The sequence below is a fragment of the Miniopterus schreibersii genome (assembly GCF_964146895.1).
Source record: "Miniopterus schreibersii genome assembly, chromosome: 1".
In the NCBI taxonomy this organism is placed as follows: Eukaryota; Metazoa; Chordata; class Mammalia; order Chiroptera; family Miniopteridae; genus Miniopterus; species Miniopterus schreibersii.
The window spans coordinates 699,243-718,001 of NC_138101.1; the positions used below are offsets into that span (position 1 = coordinate 699,243).

General features: G+C 65.9%; 1 protein-coding gene and 1 pseudogene across 9 annotated transcripts in view; both read left to right on the forward strand.

Annotated features, from left to right (window-relative positions):
- On the forward strand, window positions 1–16,988 carry LOC308566411 (annotated as a pseudogene). Its single transcript has 3 exons — window positions 1–46; window positions 16,017–16,559; window positions 16,915–16,988. The product of its transcript is annotated as an uncharacterized misc_RNA (transcript).
- Window positions 16,476–18,759, forward strand: part of FGFR3 (fibroblast growth factor receptor 3) — a 14,859-nt gene continuing 12,575 nt past the window's right edge. For 7 of the 8 annotated variants that reach the window (XM_081135645.1, XM_081135647.1, XM_081135649.1 and 4 more), the window contains exon 1: window positions 16,924–17,118. In XM_081135645.1, the coding sequence (XP_080991771.1) occupies window positions 17,010–17,118 (109 nt within the window). In that variant the 5' untranslated portion in view covers window positions 16,924–17,009. Of the gene's footprint in view, window positions 16,560–16,914; window positions 17,119–18,759 lie in introns of those variants that run through there. The other variant, XM_081135651.1, reaches the window with a different exon arrangement.

Sequence of the window (18,759 nt, forward strand, 5' to 3'; positions counted from 1 at the left end):
ATGAAGCTTCAGCAGATGGTGCCTGGGGGCCTGGGGGCCGTGGAAGGTAGAGTTCACAGCAGGGTGGGGCCCCCTGGGACCCTATGCAGATCACCCAAGGGATAGTGTCCACCTTCCTGAGTGGACACCGTTCCTTGCAGTGGCCCTACAGCCCGAGACGGGGGAGCTCTTGGCTGTGCCACTGCAGGAGCCAGGAGCTGGGCAGATGCTGCGGGAGGGGACAGCTAGTTTCCTCTGACAGGGAGCAGACTGAGCACACTCAGGTTCAGGGGACACTGGTGCACGAGGGGCCGAGTGAGACCCCCAGCCCCAGGGCTTACCCCCTGAGGTCCTTGGCATCAAGGGGTGTCCCCAGAGGGAGCAGGCCTTCGGGACTCAGTGTGGGCTCCTGGCCACCAGCAGCCAGCCCGAGGAGGCCTGAGTCCTGAGCCGTGCCCATCCTGGGGTGGTCAGCACCCCATGAGAGACAGCCCCTCCACGGGGGCAAGTCCAGCTGGGGACCTGGGAGCGGGGCTCTTTCCCTGTCCTCAGCCCATCCCAGCTCCCAAGACCACAGTCACAGCGGCTGAAGTCACAGCGGAAGTCCTGCAACCCTGAACCAGGCGGCATAGCCAACCTGATGCAGACAAGACTGACAAGTGGACACTGGACAGACAGCCCAGGCCAGTGCCACTACGTTCACCCTTCGCCAGGCCAGCGGCTGATGCCAATGCTTCCTGACTCCTGGGCTCTTCTGCCCGTGAATGGGTCGTGTTTGTGTCCGGGGCTGGAGTCCGGGGCAGCGCCTGGATGAGGCGGCCAGTGCTGGGTCAGCATTGTTCACAGCCCCAGGGCAGGCAGGGAGCCTCCCCTACCCTTCCCCACCCGCTCTGGGCCCAGGGCCCAGGCCATTCCAGGAGAGAACATGTGGGGTCACAGCCCATCTGTCGTGCTTCTCCCTCCAGCACGGATGCCTCCACCAGGAAGCCCTCTGGGGAGAAGGCCCTTTGTATCCCAGCTTGTCCGGTGCCTCCAAGGCCCTCACTCAACAACTGTGCCTAAGCCTAAGCAGGCAGGTCCTGACCTCGAGGGCCTTTGTTCCATGAGGTGGTTGGGAGACAGTGGTGAGCGGTCAGCCAGCCTAAACCCAGATCCCTCACCTTCTCCTAATCGGGCCCCCGTTTCTCGCATCCACAGTTAAGCAGCGAGCAGATGCCCTGGGCTCTACCTACCTTCACGCCAACCAGGATCTAGCACCTCTCGCCCTCCATCCCCTCACCTCCTCCCTGGCCTCCCAGCCCCCTCCTCCTCTCCTGGCCTTTTGAGAACCTTAATCAGGTTCTATCCCACTTTGGGCAGCTCCCCCAACCCAGGGCTCCCATCTCACCCCAATAAAAGTGGGGTGGCCTCCTTTCCTCTCCCTTCATCTACCACCAGCCTCTGTTTCTCACTGTTCCTCAGACTTGCCAACAGGCCCCAGCCTCAGGGTCCTTGCAGGGCAGTTCCCTGGGCCTGAGAGCTGTTCCCTGCCCAGCAGGGTCATTGGTCTAGTGGTCAGGCGCCAGGCCTCTGGCCATTTACTCAAAGTCCCCTTTCCTGGCCCTAGTTCTGCCCCTGTGAAGACGAAATCGGGGAGCCTGGCTGGCTCTGCTGAGCACCACGGCTGTGGCCCAGGATTCCGCTCGGCAATATTCCCCCATGGGGCTTAGACGGCCAGGGATCGGGCCTGTGACCCCTGCTCATGGGGTCTGCTGCTCACGGCCGGGCCTGGGGTGAGAGTGTTCGAGGTCCCACCCAGCAGGCTTGGTGCTGGCCCTGCGCCCCACCTCTGGGCTGGACCACTGTCCCCACCCCCACAAACACTCACGCACTAGACTTTCCTCAAACACAACTCCAGCCGTTTCTGCCATCGATTGTCTGCCTGGACAAAAGACCCTTTCAGGACGTCAGAAGTTCGGCAAATAAATGAATGGATGAGCTCTCGGGGAGGAAGAGGTGGTAGGCAGGGCTGGGGGCCAGGCCGGTGTCCTCCTGTCAGCGGCTGGGACAGGAGGGTGGCCTGGGTGCCAGGGGCATGCCCACCCAGTCTGGGGGCCTCGAGCTGCATTTGGGAGGGATTGGGCGGTGAGGCCTGGGAATCAGGGTGTCACACAGAGGGCTCCCACGAAGGCTCGGGCTGGCTCGGTCTGGAGTTGGATATGCCCTGAGACCCACCCTGGGCACTCTGGGGAGGACAGGATGGAAGGCCTGGGGCCCAGGTGACGGTCCCCTGTGTTTCCCTATAAGCCAGGTGTCACCTTTGACTGCTCACCTTCCTGGGGTCCTAGCTTGGTCCTGGAGACAATCCTTAACCTAGAGGAGTGGCCCTCCTGGTGGAGCAGAGCTCTGGGATGGGCAGGCAGGATTCCAGGGCTGCCTTCCAGGGTGGGAGGCTGGGGCTGTGTTCCTGATCCTGGGACCCCACTGTGAATCCAGCGCTTAGGGGACACCGCACGAGGAGGCCGGCCTGTTGGAGACCTGTGTGCTGAGCTCACATCTGTCCTGCCCGAGTCAGGACCCTCAGGGCTCTGCCTGGTCCCCGCGCCAGTCTCCTCCACCACCACTGGACTCAGGGGTGCACAGAAACTCACTCCAAACCCCAATAGCACTGCCCTGGGCCCTCCACCTTACTGCCCTGGCTTCCTGATGCCCCTGGAGTGTGGTACCAGGAAGGGTAAGGGCTTCTTGTCATAGAGGGGCCTGGCCCAGCCAGTCTGGGAAGACAGCTGGTTCCCCAAGGAAAGCAGAGGCCATGATCGGTCCCAGCCCTGGCAGGGACGCTTCAGGACGGACAGAACCAGAGCTTGGCAGCCCGTAGAGTGGGTTGGAGGGATCCAGGAGGACAGCCTGGAGAAGGGAGCTGGGGGAAAGGCTGGCAGGGGAAGAGAGACTGGCCTGCCCAACCGGCCCCTGCTCTGGTCCAGTCCTGGTCCAGCCTCCAGGGCAGCACTGACTCCTGGCCATTCTGGGGACAACAATGGTCGGCATTTAAATTCCAATTGAGTCGGCCCGAGTGGCCAGCGGGCGTGAGAACAGGAGCCCCCATCCCCAGCCGGAGCCCCGCCCGCCACATTCCTGCCTCCCCGGAGATGGCCATGGCCAGCCCGTTGCCAGGGGGCCGGGAATGTGGTGCTCAATGGCCAGGGACAAGGGCCCATTGAGCGGTGACGGGCGGGATTGAGCCGTCAGTGCCCCTCCACTCTGGATCCCCCTCCTCTGTCCCACCCCTTCCAACGTTACCGACATCAGCTGCTCACACCCTCCTGGGCCCTGAGCAGGCCTGGGTCCCCCAACTGACTGACCGACTGACCGCAGGGCCTTTGCCCTCTCACCCCCTCCCGCCAGTCAGAGAGACCGCATCTTAATCAGACGGTGTCACGCTCCTGCCTGGAGCCCTGGGGACCGCCCAATGCCCAATGGAATCGAAGGGCAGGCTTCTCCTCCCACCACAGGCCCGCTGACCGCTGCCTCCCTTGCCCACCCCTGGACTCCGCCTCCCTCGCCCTAACCTGCTCCCATCCCGCCTGAACTTCTCCCCTGACTTCTGTTCCTTGCCCCCCCCCCACTGCCAGCCCCACGGAGACCTGGGGTCCTGCACCTGTCCCTCAGGGCACCACAAGAACAGAGGAAGCAAGGTTCCAACGCCAACCAGCAGGGCCTGGCACCTTCCCTGGGACCCACGTAGGGCGCAGCCCTGCTGAAAGGGATACGGTGGCAACGGCGGCCACCCTCATCCTGGCCCCACTTGGGGGCCAGCGCGAGGTCTGTGGAGGCAGCCCAAGGTGTGCCAAGAGCCAGGTTCCCTCCTACTGGGCCTGCCCCCTGCCCGTGCTTCCTGAGCGGTGCCCGTCAGTGTCTGGTCCTACCCAGGAGGGCCACCCGGACAGACCCGGGCTTTTCTGCCCTCCGTGGCTGGCACAGCACCCCCAGGTCGTTTCAGCAGCCTTGTCTCAGGCCAGGGTGGAGGGACGTCAGACAGGATGCTGGGAACCTGAGCGCAGAGGGGTAGTCCCAGGGGACAGTGGGTGCCCAGGAGGGACAAAGCCCTGGCTGCCAGCACCCCTGCCTGGGAGAGAACCTGGGGGCTGGAGGGAGGCTGGCGCAGTGCCCGTGGCGGCAGGGTATCCCCTGTGCAGACACCTCCTTCCGCCCTGCATGGGAAGATGAGCTCACCAGCCTGTCTCCTGGGTGCACTAGGGGCGGGGGGAGCTAGCTGGGAGGGCGGGGGGGGGCATCTGTGGCCAGGGTGGGCATCCTGCCAGGTCTGGCATACATTCCAAATGAGCACAACAGCCTCCCTTCCCCAGACAGGTGCCAGGGAGCCCCAGACAAGCAAGGTGTGACGGGGCTTTGTGAGGCCTCCAGGGACAAGCAGGGGGAGGGCCCCAGGCAGGTACACTGTCGGGCCCTGGCCGCTCTGCCCACATGGACTGCTGCCTCTGGGGCTCCCTCGAGGGGCCTGACCACATCACCCGCATGCTCAGGGCCTGACCCAGGGCCACACAGCTAAAGACTGCAGCACCATATCACCCCCACCCCAGCCCCTCGCACAAGACACCCAGAGCCCAGCCGCCTCGCCACTACGCTGCCCACAGCCCAGAAACCCCTCCGGCCTCCAGCCTCTGCCCTAGCCCCGAGACCCCTGGTCAGATCAGCCCAGCTCAGCTCCAGACCCTCCAGGGCCAGCTTGCTGAGAAGCCCATGCCACCCTGCCACCCCACCACCCTGCCACCCCACCACCCTGCCACCCCACAGCCCTGCCCCGCTGGACCCTTGGCCCCAGGGCACCCCTCAGCCACCCCTGACCTGGGGTGGGGTCTGGGCTCAGAGCTGGTCCTGTTGTCAGATCACTGCGGTGGCTCTGCAGTCCCCTCCAGGGCACACCTGCAGGGAGGGGGCCACGGTCTTGGCCTTCAAGGGACACGTGGCCATGGAATGCCAAGGGGCCCTCCTTCTGCCAGCTGAGCCCTTCTGCGCTGCCCCTTCCTGCACATGAAGAGCCACAGCAGCATCTTATTTCTCTCTTTGCCCTAACTGCCAGGGAGTTCAGGATCAAGCCAAGGGCTTAAAAGCAACAACTCTTCCTCCCCAGGTTCTGGAGTGTTTCTCTTTTCTTGGCCTAAATGAATTCATTGGGAAAAAGCTGTATTTTTTCGGCACTTAAAGCTCAGACCTGCACACCAGACATGCCTGGTGCCCACCTCCTGGTGCTCACGGTCCTTCTGTCCCAGCTCCACGGCCTGCCCCCCACTCCACCCCTGGCTCCACACAGCCACCCCGGAACCTGCAGTCCTGGCTCTGGCCGGGACTGGCCATCGAGCGTGGGGCTGGGGCGGGGCAGCTCTGAGCCTCACCTGAGTTCGTGCAAAGCCAGTTCTCAGGTCCCAGGGGGGCCCCAGAACCCATCCTGTTTCAAGGGCGTCAACACACACAGACACACAGGCCATCTGCCTACACAGGTGGTCTCCCTCTTCAAGAACCTAGGGACCTACCTGAGCCCCCAGCCGACTCCTGGGTGGAAGGGGTATCCTGAGCAGGAGTGAGCTCCCCGTCCCTGAAGGGTTCAAGCCAGGGCCAACATTGTGCCAAGACATTGGCAGAGCTGCTATGGCAGGTGCCGGGCTCAGGAAAGTATCACACCCTGAGTGGGCAATGGCCAGATGGCAAGGCCCTGACACCTGGCATCCCCTGTGTCTGGCCCGAGTCCACCCTGCCTGGATGCTCCCAGAGGGCAGGGCCTTGGGCTTTGGGGAGCCGGCTGGAGGCTCGGTGGGCCTATGGCCTGGCCGGTATCCTGGGTGAGCATGGCTGTGCTCAGACCACTGTCAACGGGCCTCTGTGCTCCTCAAGGGCCACTAACCCTGCTCACCTGGCAGGACAGATGTGTCTGTGGGGCAGGTCCCGGCTCCAGCTGGCAGCAGCTGGCAGCTACACGTGGTCAGAATGGGGGGGCTCCTCTGCTAGGGACTGGTGCACATGCTGAGGGCTCTGAGAGCCCCCTGTGCAGAGGGTGAGCTCCATGCTCTGCCATCCCTGCACCCAGCCAGCTGTCCCGGAGGCTAAGGCTGCACTCCCTGCCGCTGTGGCAGGGGGACAGTGCGCGGCTGGCATAGCCATAGCCTTTTCCTGGGGACCAAGGTCTTGACTCTTAGGGGCCCCAGTCCTCCTACCCAGCCCTGAAACCCCCTCTACTGGCCCCAGGGTGCTGGACAGGTGCTGGGCTGGGCAGGGGCATGGGGCTCAGCCGACCCCTTTGGCCCTCCAGCACCCTAGGCCCCCATCTTACATAAGAGAACCTCAGTGGTCCGGGACTGAGGACAGAGCCTTGGGAGCAGCACTAGAAACCTGGAGGTGGGGTGAACAGGCCTCGCCTAAGGCCAGCCCTGCTGAACCAAACAAGTGTCCTGTCCACGGTGGGACGGCCCTGCAGGAGAGACTTCATAGCTCGGGGCGCTATCTGCCTCTGTCCCTGGTGGCGCACATGGCAAGCTATATGGCTGTCCCTGGAATGGTTTCTGACCACCAGGGCCACACACACATAGCCCTGAGACCTCAGAGACCCTGCCCTGGAGGCCCCTGGCCAGCTTATCTAGGACCCGGGGTCTCAGACTCACCAAGCTGCTGGTGCGGAGCTGAGGACATCTCGGGGCTGCCCCTCTGAGGTCTCTGGCGGACGACAGTGGGCAGGTCTGGCCTCTGGGGGTGATCTCTCCAGGGCAGGAGACAGCAGGGTGAGCTACAGGGGTGTGAGGAGGCTCTGCTGCGTGCTCCAGGTCTTCCGATAGAGACCCAAGTCTGTTACCTCACCCCGTTGGGTGGCACCTCTACCCTCCCAGTTTTACAAACATGCCCGAGAGCACTCAACAATGCTGGCAGAGCTGGGACCCCTGCACCAGGGCCTTATGGGCTGGGACCACCCTGGACAGGAAGGATGGAGTCTGGGGAGGGGCCCTGGGGAGCCAGAGGTGCTAAGGCTGAGGCCCCTGGGTGTGGGGGGGTCCTGCCCAAGAGGGGCAGGTGGCTCACCAGCCTGCTCCCCTTTCCTGAGGGTCATCTTCAGGGAGTGGGGGCAGGGCAGGCTGGGGAGGACCGGCAGAGAGAGGCCCGGGGAGGGGAGCGGGCTGGCCCCCATCGAGTCTACACCTGCCCGGGGAGCAGCGTTTCTGGCACTACCAGTTCTGTGAGCTCAACAGCAGCAAACAGCCCAGAATCCTTTAAGCTCTTTACAAGGGGAACACGGTGTCTGGGCCACGGGGAAAGGAGTAGGCGTGCTCCTCCGAGCTCCCCGGGTCCCGCAGTGCTGGCCAGCACAGGGGTCTCCCAGGAGTGGGGCGTGAGCCCGTCAGCCTGCGAGCCGGGCTGGGGGTGGCCCTGGCGGCTGCCCTGTCTTGGGGCCTGGACTCACAGTCTCCCGACAGTGAGGTGGACGGACATGGACGGGGGCAGGACAGCGTCAGGACAGGGATGGGGCACAGAGTGAGGCCTACGACTCTCGGTTTTGGAGATCCGCTGCTCCCTCCCCCTTCAGAGGGATGGATGCAGCAGGGGGGCGTGAAAGTAGGAGCTGTGGTGTGTGGATGGCCCCACGCCCCCGACCAGCGTGGTGAGGTCTGCCCCCCGTAACACTTAGCTATGGGGGCAGAAAGCGGCCCATGGACTGGCTGCAACCCCCACCCCCTCACCCCCCGTGAGTGGAGCCCAGGACTGGGCCTCTGTCTTCACCCCACCCTGGGACTGTGCCTCGGCCCCGAGGCCCCCATCACCTGCAGGATAAACCTAACGAGCCCCACAGGGGTGGGGTCAGCCCCAAGGCTGCAGGGGACAGGCTTAGCTGAACCCCTAGAGACCTCTGATGTGCCAGATGGGGGGTGAGGGCAAATGTCACAGGAGACATGGCCATGTAAGCCAGAGGTGGGGTGCTTGGGAGGGCAGCTCACGGCGACACTGCAGGGGCCACAGGTGTGCACAGGAGGGGCCCTTCTTGCTTGGCTGTGTGTCCCTGGGCAGGTCACTGCCCTCTTTGAACCTAAGCAGATTCCTTACCTGTCTACCTGAGATCAGTCACCCCCTTGGTCCCACGCAGCCCCAGAGAAAGGAGCCCTTTCCTGAGCTGGCCAGGGTGGGCTAGGTCCCTGAGCTCCCAGCGTTTGTGAGCTAAGCTGGGAACTGGGCTAGCCTGGAGTCTGCACTAGCCAAAGGTTGCTCTCAGCCAGGTCAGGGGTCTATGGGGCTGGGGGACATCCAGAGCCCTGATCAGAGGCTGAAGCCCTGGACCCTGCTTATGCCCCGAGGACACGCTCCGGCGAGTGCACGCAAGGACACCCAGCCTCGGCCTGGGCCCCAGGTGTGCCAGGACCTGAAGCCCCTGCCCTCGCCGTGCGTGCTCGGGCGGGGTGGAGAGCCTGCCTGGCCTTGCTCTGACCCAGTTTTCCAGGCTCTCCGTGCCCGGGAGGGCAGGCAGCATTGCTATGGGAGCTCACAGGCTTCTCGGCAGCTTCACGGCGCCCTGGGCCTGGGCAGCTTCCTGGGGGCACCTGGCTGGTCGGATGCGCTGAGGGCTTGGCTGCTCGCTGTGAACGCGCACACGCACACGCGCACACACGCGGACATGGGCACAGGCATGTGCTCAAAGGTGTGTCCCCATGGGCCCCTCTGAGGGCTCCAGGCCACACCCAGGACCCGCTGGGGGCCTCCCTGGACTCAGGCCGAGCTGGGCGCACCTATATCCTACATCCTGTTCTTGTGCCTCTAATTCCTGCCGTGGTCACCGGGCTGTCCTGCCGACCCCATTGTCTGCCTCTGGGTGGACCAAGCCCAGCGGCCTCCCTGACCTCTCTCCTGGAAGCCAGTGGTGGAGCCTGGGGGACCATGGATTTTGGGCTCAGCCTCAGAGTCAGGGGCCTGGACGAAGTCCCAGAGGAGGGGTGGCAGGGAGGGTCCGACGGACAGGGGCAGCAGGAATACTTCCAGGGCAGAGGCTGCTGGAGGAGGGAGGGGCGGGGTAGGACAGAGGTTGGCGTGGGAAGGGAGCCCTGGCCGCGATAAGCCCCTTTGATCTGCACTGAGGCAACACAGACCCCATCCTGAGATAACCTGGGCCTGGGAACCAGGCTCCAGCCCCAGGGGCCCTCCCCAAGGACACCCCACCCCCTCCTACCCCAGCCGTGGGCAGACCCTGGTCCAGAAGGTGACTGGTCCGCAGGGCAGTTTTGGCTGGAAACTGGGGCCAGGGAGGCTTAAGCCAAGACTGGGCAGGGACCCCACAGAGCAGGCCTGGTTACAGGGAGGGGAGCCTTGTCTACCCACGCCCCTCCGGGAACTGCTCTGCCCCACCTCACCCTGGTCCCCCAGGCCACCCCCAGCCCTGGCCTCCCTGTATCCAGCCCTCTCTGCCCAGCCTCCCTGCCAGTTCCCACCCACCTTCACCCTGAGCCTGGGGCCCCCGAGAGGCCACTCCCAGGCTGGAGCCTGCTGGGCAGCATCCTCGGTCCTGGGCCGTAGACCAGTATGGGCACAGGGGCAGGCACGGCTCCGGGTGGGGCGGGTGTGTGCTGCCCGGGCACCCTCTTCATGACAGCTACCCTCCGCTGGTCGTCATCCCCACATCCCCGTCCCTGCAGAGCAGCCAGCTGACCAATAAAGCTGTCAGCAGCGGGCGGGAAGGCAGGCGGGCGTGGCGGGGAGGGAGGTCCGCAGACATCTCTATTAGGAGCCGCAGCCCCCGCTCAGCCCAGGGCCAGAGGCGGCTGAGAGGAGCGCCCAGCGGGGAAGCAGCGCTCAGGCTCCTCGCTGGTCACCAGGCCCCCCTCGCCCCTGAACTCACCCAATAGGCAGAGAAGCAAACAGGCTGGGGCTGCGTGGTGATGGTGTCGAGGGGGCCAGCACCCCCGGGACCTCCTGAGGCACCGCACCTCACGCCTCCCTCTGAGTAGGGGTGCCCTGGGGAGGCCACAGTACCCCAGGGCCTGAGCAGACCCTCAGCAAACAGTCGTAGGGACAGATCCCTTGTAAGTGGTTAACCACGCTCTGCTTCCATTTCCCCATCTGTAAAATGGTCCCGTGCTGACCGAGTTGCGCAACAATTAGGGTTAAACAAACACGCCTCCCCTGGTGCCCATCGAGTGCCGGCTGGAGCTGCAGGACGGCACACTTGCCTGCCCCTGGGTCTCCACCGCTCAGGGTTTTGAGAACCTCAGGGCCTGGGGAGACCCACAGGAGCCCCAATCTCCTGGGTGGATGGGACCAAAACAGGCTTCTTGCAGGAGCACTGGCTTCGGCCATCACCCTGCCCCCCTGACCCAAATCAGGGGCTGGCAAGACCCCACTCAAGCTACAGCCTCTCTTCTTAGAGGTCAACAACTGGGCTTGGGGGGAAGTCCTGCGGGAGCCAGCTGCTCCCCATCTCTCCTTCCTGGGAGCTGGAGAGGTGTGTGCAATGGGGTGCCATGGGGGTCTGGGACCAGCAGAGTCCAGCCAAAGCCTCCTGTCCTGGGATCCCCAGAGCCAGGGCCCCTTCCTGGGGCAGCCCAGGACCCCCACGGGCTCACCTCCTCCCCAAGCCCCCCCTGAGCCCTTTTCTCAGGCTGCTTCCTGCCTCCCACAGCCTTCCGGGCAGGTGGTGCCCTTTACAGATGGGAGACAGGCCCTGGGTGTAAGGCAGACACCCCAGGACTGGACCAGGGTGGTGCTAGGTCCAATCCAAGACTCTGCCCGGACACCAGGCTTTGACCTTGCACCCCCTAGTCCACCCCAGGCCAAGTGCTGCTGCAGCTCTGGCCCGACTGCCCACAGTGTCATTGGCGTCACCCAGAGCACTGGGACTGCGCTGGCTGCTGGGGCCGCCTGGAGTGGGTGCCATGTCCCTCACGCTGTGTTCTCCTGGGCGGAGAGCTGGCCCCTGCAGTGGGGGGATAGTGGCTCAGGGTGGGCCCCGCTGGGGGTGCACTGGGAGAGCAGGGCTCCTGACAGCGGGAGGCTCGGTGAGCCAGTGGCCTCTGCCCAGCCTCGGCAAGTTCGCCCTGCAAACAGCTGCCTCCTCCAATTAGTTTGGTGTAGCCCTGTGTGCCAGCATCCGGCGGCTGGGCCCAGGGGAAGGGGGCAGGGGCCGACCTCCCTCTGGCTGCTGGGTGCCTGCCTGAGACTGGGGGGTCCAGCCTACGCCCTGGGATCCGTAAATACTGCAGAGAACACCCACCCTTCCCTTCCCAAGCTCAGCCGAAACCTTGGGCAAAGGAGCCGCACCTGGTCACTGTGTACGTGGGAAGGCCGTGCCACCCGAGGTTCTATGCCTTGGTTTCCCCACCTGTCAAACAGGGCTGATATGGGGCTTGTGTGAGGATTGGCCCCCGGGGGTTCTTTGTCAGGAGCCACCATCACCACCAATTTCAGGCCCCCTGTTCCCAGTCCCGTGGGACGTGCGTGGGTCACCCAACCCGTCTTGGGGAGATCCCCTGGCCATGGCCTGGATGGGGTCCATCGCCGAAGTCGAGGTCCCCGCTGCCTGAGGAACCAAGAGGGCCACTCTGAGCTGGCGCTGTGGCTGAGGTCTGTCCACCAGAGACCTGAGCCGGGACCAGCAGGGGCGGAGGGAGCTCAGGCCTCGAGGGGGCTCTGGCTGAGGCTCAGGGCAGAGTGCGCAGGGGCTTCCTGGAGCGGGCGATGGGCCAGCAGGACCCAAAGGAAGGGGCGGAAGGGGCATTCCCGGGAGGGCGAGGCTGCCCGCTGCAGGGAGGAGGGTGTGACTGGGGCTGGCCCCAGGGCCCGAGCCCGGATTCCTAATTCAGCCGGAGCCTGCGGAGTCGGGCTTGTTTATTCTTGGCAGGAAGGCTGGTGCTGGGGGCCGGAGGGGGCGGGGAGCGAAGCCTTTTCAAAAAATAATAATAATAAAAACGCTCATTTAGAAGGCTCCCAAGACGTGCTGAACTCCAAAAGGGTCCTGGAAAAAATGCTGAGAAGGTTTAAGTGTAAATGGACCCAAAACATCATAATTAAATTTCCCTTAAATTTACCAGAGTTTGGGGTCAAAGAAAAAATAAAACTTAGGGAAAATACACTTGAGGTTTTAGGCAAATGCCAAGTGCTTAGGAAAATAGATTTCTGAGCTGCTCAGCGGCTACCGGCCTGGCCCCCGCCAGCCCAGCCCAGGAGCTGCGGCAGCCTTAACCCCTCCCTGGCCATCTCTGGCCACCTCCTCACTGCCCCCACTCCTGGGCTCACCCCCAGACCGACTCTGCTCCCACCAGCTCCCTCCTGCCCCTCGTCACTGCAGAGCAGCCCTTGGTGCCAGGTTCTGCAGGAGCTGGGGGCCTCTCACCCCCAGCCTGGGTTGGAGCCCAGGGTAAGCCTAAGCCTTCATCTCCTCTCCCCCACCCTGCCACTACTCTCCTGTGTCTATACGTTTTTTGCTCATCTGGAAGCAACCACATTTTCCAAACCTAAAGTCAGGATTTGAGGTCTAGTGGTCTGAGTGAACCGAGGGGCAAAAAAGCCAAATTGTTTGGACTGGGGCTAATCACAGCACATCTGAGAAGACAGCCTTTGAACAGCACATGATTCACAGTATTGCCCTTTTTGCTCAGCCTGCCAGGAAGCTCAGAGCTAAAATTAAGGATATTCTACAGTAGCCGGTGTTGGCCAATGAATTCTGAAATATCTTCCTTTATCCACGTACTTCAAAATTCCATTTTTGGTTATAATGAGCAAGTCAATTGTGCTTTTTATTTAGATCCTCCTCAAATTCTCTGAGAATAAAGTTAAAAGGCATAAATTACCCACAATTCACAACAGCCACAGCCTCTCTCAAATGGGCTCTTTCTTCTTCGTGGGGAGGGGCTCAGCCCAGCCCAGCTCAGCGGATCATCGAGAGGAGCCTCCCCCTCAACCCCCTGGTGTCCTACCCTGGACCGTGGGGCCCACCCCTGTGCCCGAGCAGAGGAGACTTGGAGCATCGGGGTAGGGCAGAGAAGCTCCCAGCCGCAGCACCATCTCTGAGCCTGGCACTCCCTCCAGAAGGGAGCTGAGCAGGGGGCTCCCTTGCCTGGGTTCCAGGCCTGGCACTGGCCTTGACAGGCACCTATGAGCACGTGGCAGCCGCCGCGGTCTGCCAGGAGTGCTGCAGAGAGCACGCGGGATGTAGATTCAAGGCCACACCAGGAGGGTTCCCATGTCTGAGCGCACCTCCCTGCCATGCCCCTCCTCACATCAGCCCAGGCCTGGCAGGAGGAGGCGAGGAGGGGTAAAGGCAGGAAGAGCTGCACCCAGGGCAACACTGCATCCTGCTTCCCTCCCACGGAGGCCCTTTCGGAGCTCACCGCACAGGCCCCAGCAAGCCGGCCGCCAGTTCTGAGTCACCGACCAGGCTGGGCTGGGCCAGGCTGCCCTCAGTCCCCCGACTCTGGTCTCGCCCTTGGTCTCCCACATTCACCTTCGCTCAGGAACCCTGTGGGTGTGGGCCTTGGGAGACGGGTAGGCGGGTGGGGGGAGCGGGCATGGAGGTGGGAACCCTGAGGGGTTCCCCGCATCAGGGCTGGCTCCCCGTTGGACCCTGAACCGCCACACTGGCCCTCATCCCGCTCTCCCCCACTGTCCCGCCCAGCTCACCTGTCTGGTGGCCCAGGGAGGGCCTACCTCGTCGGGGTGCCAGGTGACACTGCAAAGCGTCTCGGGGGAGATGACCCAGCAAGGGGGCTATGACAAAATAGTGGCTACCGATGGCTCATTTATGGAAAGCACCACTGAAATCTAGGACACATGGCTAAGATGGCCCCATAAACAGCGGGCCTGGCCCCAGGGCCACGGGAAGGAAGGCCTGAGAAGCACTCCTGGCTCCAGGTGAAGGTCGGTGTTAGCAACCCCGCAGCCCTCAGACCTTTTAGAAGCCATTTGGCCAAATCAGCCCAGAGCTACAAAGATGCTCCTGATCTTTGACCTAAATGCCACCAGGCAGTGTCCCTGGAGAGGCCAAATGAAGGGACCACTTCAGTTTGTGGGACCCAGGACCAAAGGAACCAGCCAGATGGGGCATGCGGAGGGCAGAGGGGGGCCGTCCTTACCCCCCCCCCCCGAAACCTAGTACTGTGACCTTATTTGGGAAAAGGGTCTTTGCAGGTATTGTTAACTTAAGCTCTTGAGAGGAGACCACCTGGGTGGGTCCTACATCGAATGACACGTGTCCTTAGAAATGATGGAAGGCCATGTGACTATGGAGGCAGAGGTTGGAGCCATGCGGCCACCAGCTCAGGATGCCTGAAGCCCCCCGAGGCTGGAAGAGGCAGAAGGAGCCCCCGGAGCCTCCAGAGTTGAGCCCGGCCCTGAGACACCTTGATCTCAGAACTCCAGCCTCCAGGACTGTGAAAGGCTAAATTTCAGCACCCAGAGACTGGGGGTTTGTGGCAGCAGCCCTGGGAAAGGACTACAGGCTGGAAGCACCCAGGGGTCAGCCCAGGCCTGTTACTGGCCCCCGTAGGCCCCAGGGAGAGGGAGTGGCCAGAGGTAGAAGTGCCTGTCTCCTGCCCGTTGGCCAAACCCACACAGAAGCTGGAGAGCAAGGGGGCCTGTGATGCCACGTGCGCTCGGGCTTCTGGGGACAGAACAGGTGGGATAAGTGGGGGAAGGACGAGGGTGTGGGGGGAACCCCGAGAACGGCTAGCACAGGCCCTCAATACCCCACGGGCACTTCTGCCAAGGACACAGCACTGGAGGCAGAAAGCAGGAAGCTACTTGACAAAGATGAATGGATGCTCACCTCTCAGAGACCATGGGACCCAGGGCACCCTTCTCTGGGGGTCAGGGAGGGGACCTTCCTCTCGGACACAACGCAGGGCCCTTTCTGGGCCTCAGAAGGGTCCAGTGGAAGGCCAGCCCTCAGGTGCAAGCGACCGGCCCCTCCTCCTTGCCCCACCCCAGGCTGACTCCTGCCCCACCTGCCAACTTCATCTACAAAGAAATCAGGGGTTTAAACCCAATCCAGCCCCCCCCCCAGAGGAAGGGGGCCCAGGGAGCCAGCAACCCGCACCCATCCCAGGATACTAAGTAACTACTGAAGTAACTGGTTAATAGAGTAGAGCAGAATGTGTCACTGCGGCCCCTGGGATCTATCCTGGGGGAGGACCTAAGTGTGGGTGGCCTGGGGCTCTGCACTGGAGGGGCAGGGACAGCCCGCTTGGGGTTCAGCGGGCCCCAGCCTGTCTAGGAGACACGGGCTTCAGCAGAGCAGGGGATGAGAGCTGCCCCATCCAGCCGAGGTGCTCTTCTGTCAGGTGGGTGTGAGGGCTCCCTGGGGTGGGGCCCTTCCAGTGCCTTGATGTCTGGCCTTGGAGGCTGGGCGCTCTCCAGGCTGTAGTGGTCCCAGCAGCCAGTCACAGGGGGCAATTCATTGCCCATTTTCCTGATGAGCAAACCGTGTCCCAGAAGCCCCAGCCAGGCGGGCCAGAGGCACTTGGCTGGGGCGGCTGAGCCATGTCCAGGGGACATCTCTCTGGCTCCTGTGGACCCCAACCCTCCTGGGCTTGCCTGAAAGTGGGAGAGTCCGCTTCCTCGTGAAGGTGGGCACAGAAGCCACAGCCACATTGGGTCCTCCCAGCTGGCACATCGCAGGCCAGGTCAGGCTCTGCCACCAGCTCCCCTTGGGGTCCTTCCTCAGAGCCCTAGGGTCGTGTCCCCAGCCCCTGCTGTCCATTGCAATGCCTGGCAAGCACCCAACCTCCAAACTCATGCCTGGGGGGGCGGGGGGCGGGATAATGACCCCCCTGGCGAGGGACTCAGGCAGTTTAGCTACACGTGTGCCACAGTCGCTTAACAAATGCCCCAGTGAGCTTCTGGGTTGAGGAGCCTCTGGATACAGTCAGTCCCCTTGCAAGCGGGCAGCGCTGTCCTCCACCCCGGGCCTTTGCACGCAGCCCCCCTCCCGCGGGCCCCGAGGACTGGCCGCTGGCGCCTCAGGGTGCAGCGCGGGCAGCGCCTTCTCCTCGGAGCCTCTCGGACTTGCTTCGCCCGCTGAGACCGCCCCGAGCCCCTGATCGGCGGCTGGACCGTCACCGGGGCGCGCGCTGTGCCAACCGAGGGCTGCGCTTGGCCGCCCTGAGCGCGCAGCGGTGCGACGGGGACCGCGCTCGCCCGGCCCCGGCTCCCACGCCCTCGGAGACCGCCCGGCGCCCCCGCCGGCCCCACCCCCTAATCCCCGGCCGGCGAGGGAGCGAGCCGGGCCCCGCCTCCGGACCGCCCCAGGGGAGGGGAGGGGCGCGTCCCGCCCCCGAGCGCGTCGGGCGGGCGTGGCCGGGCCGGGCGGGCGGGGCCGGAGGCGGGGCGGGCGCGGGCCGGCCCCCACTGGCCGCGGCGAGCCGGGCCGCCCGACTCAGTGCGCGGTGGCGGCGGTGGCGGCGGCGGGAGCGGCGCGGGCGGCTGGCGCGGCGCGGTCCTGTTCCCCGGGCGCACGGCCGCAGCGGTGAGCGGGCGGCCGGAGGGAAGGCGCGCGGGCGTCGGGCCGGCGGCCGGGGCGAGGAAGGGAGGCAGCGCGCAGCGAGCGGGGCGCCGGCGGCCTCCAGGTCGGTGCGCGGGGTCGCGCGGGCGCGGGAGGGGCCGAGGCGAGCGCGCGGCGGGGCCGGAGCGCACGGCCGCTCGCATCGCGCGCGGTGCCCGCCGCGGGCCCGGCCGGGGCGCGGGCTTCCCGCTCTGGAAAGTTTGCCGCCGCCGCCGCCCTGGGAGGGCTCTGCAGCAGCCAGGGAGGGAAGGGGGAGGAGGGAGGGACCGCGGCGGGGAGGAGGCGGCCGGCGCCAGGCGGCCCGCGAGCGCTGGGCGGCGGCGGGCGGGGCGGCCGGGGGTCGTGGGGCCGCGCGCGGGACCCGGCCCCCGCGGCGCTCGCCCCCGCGCGCCCGGTCACAAGCCGCTCGCCTCCCGCAGACCCCCGAGCGGCGCCCGCCTCCCGCCGGGGCCGGAGCCGGACCATGGGACGCACGCCCGCGCGCACCGCCTGAGGACGCCGCGGCCCCCCCGCGATGGGCTCCCCGGCTTGGGCTCTTGCTCTCTGCGTGGCCGTGGCGGTCGTGACCGGCGCCGCCTCGGGGCCCCCGGGCGCGGAGCAGCGCGTCGTGCGGAGAGTGGCAGGTAAGGGGACGGACGGACGGGTCAGGGGAGGGGTCCGGGGCCCCGGCGGGCAGAGGCGTCGCGGCCCGGGAGCGGGCGCCCGGGTGAGTGGGTGGCGCCGATCCGAGTGGGCCCGCGGGCGCGCCGCGGACTGGCACCGCGGGGCGCGTGCCCTGGTTGCTGTCGCCCTTCCTCCCTGGGGATCGCCGCCAGCCCTGGCACGGCCGTGCGTGGGGCGCCAGGACCCGCGGGGCTACCACCCAGCGCGAGGCGGCCGCGGGCGCCGGGCTCGGAGGTGGCGGCCGCAGCCCCCGCCCGCGCTCCCCCGGGGCGCGCAGCCTGCCGGAGGCGCCGTCGGAGGGCGCGGGGGCTGCGTCTCCACAGCCCCCATTGTTATTCCGCGGGTTCCGCAGGGACGGAAAGTTTCTATTGTTGGTACCCAGCCCCCCCTCGGGCCCCAGTTCACGGCCAGCTTCGCCCCAAGCGAGGGACCGGACTTTGGAGGGAGGGGAGGGTGAGAGTGCGTCCGCCCCTCGCCCCCGGTGCCCGCATGAGGAGGCGATCCTGGCAGTGCCTCCGTGCCCACCGCGCTGCCATGCCCCGTGGGTGCGGGTGTCTGCCCCCAAGCGGTGCGCACGGGCCGGGGGCGCGGCGCCGGGAGGAGATGGATCTGCTGGGAACGGGGAGCCGCGGGCCGGCCGGTGGTCGCGACCAGCGGGACGTCGTTGGGTGTCCAGGGGCCCCGGCCGCGGGGCGAGGCAGCGGAGGGGCGGGAGCGTGTCTGAGCCACGCTGCGCCCGCACACGCGCCCCGGCGCCCGAGGCGCAACCCGCGGCCCCGCAGCCCGGCCGGGCGCTCCCGGTGCCGCCGCGCGCGCCTCCGGACTCGGGCGGCGGGGCCGAGACGCGTGGCCGGGCCGCCCTTGGGACGGTCCCGGGGGGGCGCGGGGCTGCGTGCGCCCCGCCTCCTGCCCGCGCCGCGCGGAGGGCCCTGCGCTGAGCTCGCGCCCCACCCGGCGCCCGAACAGCCGCCCCTTTGTACCTCGCGGCCGCAGGCGCGCACTGACGGCGGCGCCGCGCGGGGCGGTGTGAGCGCGGCGGCCGCGGGCGCGCGGGGCCGGCGGCGGCGGGCGGGGCGCAGGCAGATGGCGGCCGCCCCCCCGCGCCCCCCGCGCCCCTTTCCCCCGCGGCGGCCGCAGGCTCCCGGAACAATGTCATTTTTTTATGAATGAAAGTGGGCCCGGCGCCTGAATGCGCGTGTCATTCAGCGGCGTGACAGGGCCGTCGGGAGGTCAGCGCGCCCTTTTGGCGCCCGCCCGCTTCCAGGGCGCGGGGCCGCCGCGGGAGCCCCCATTAGCATTCCCATTCGCATTCAGAGAGAGAGGTGACTCCCTACGGCTGGGGAATGCCGGCCAGCCCGGGGGAGGGGCGGCTCGGACCCTCGCGGGACCCCTGCGGCGCGGGGGGCTCCCCAGCCCCCCTTCTTCCCCGACCTGGCTGCGCTCCGCGGTCGGTCCCGGGACCGGGGCCCGCGACGCCCCCGCCGGATTCGGGCCTCGGCCGGAGCGCGGGAGGCCGCGGGGGGCGCGGGGGGACCGGCCCTTCCCTCCCCCCTCCGCCCCCGCAGCAGAGCTGGCGAAACAGGTAGTGAGTGGATAGGTCA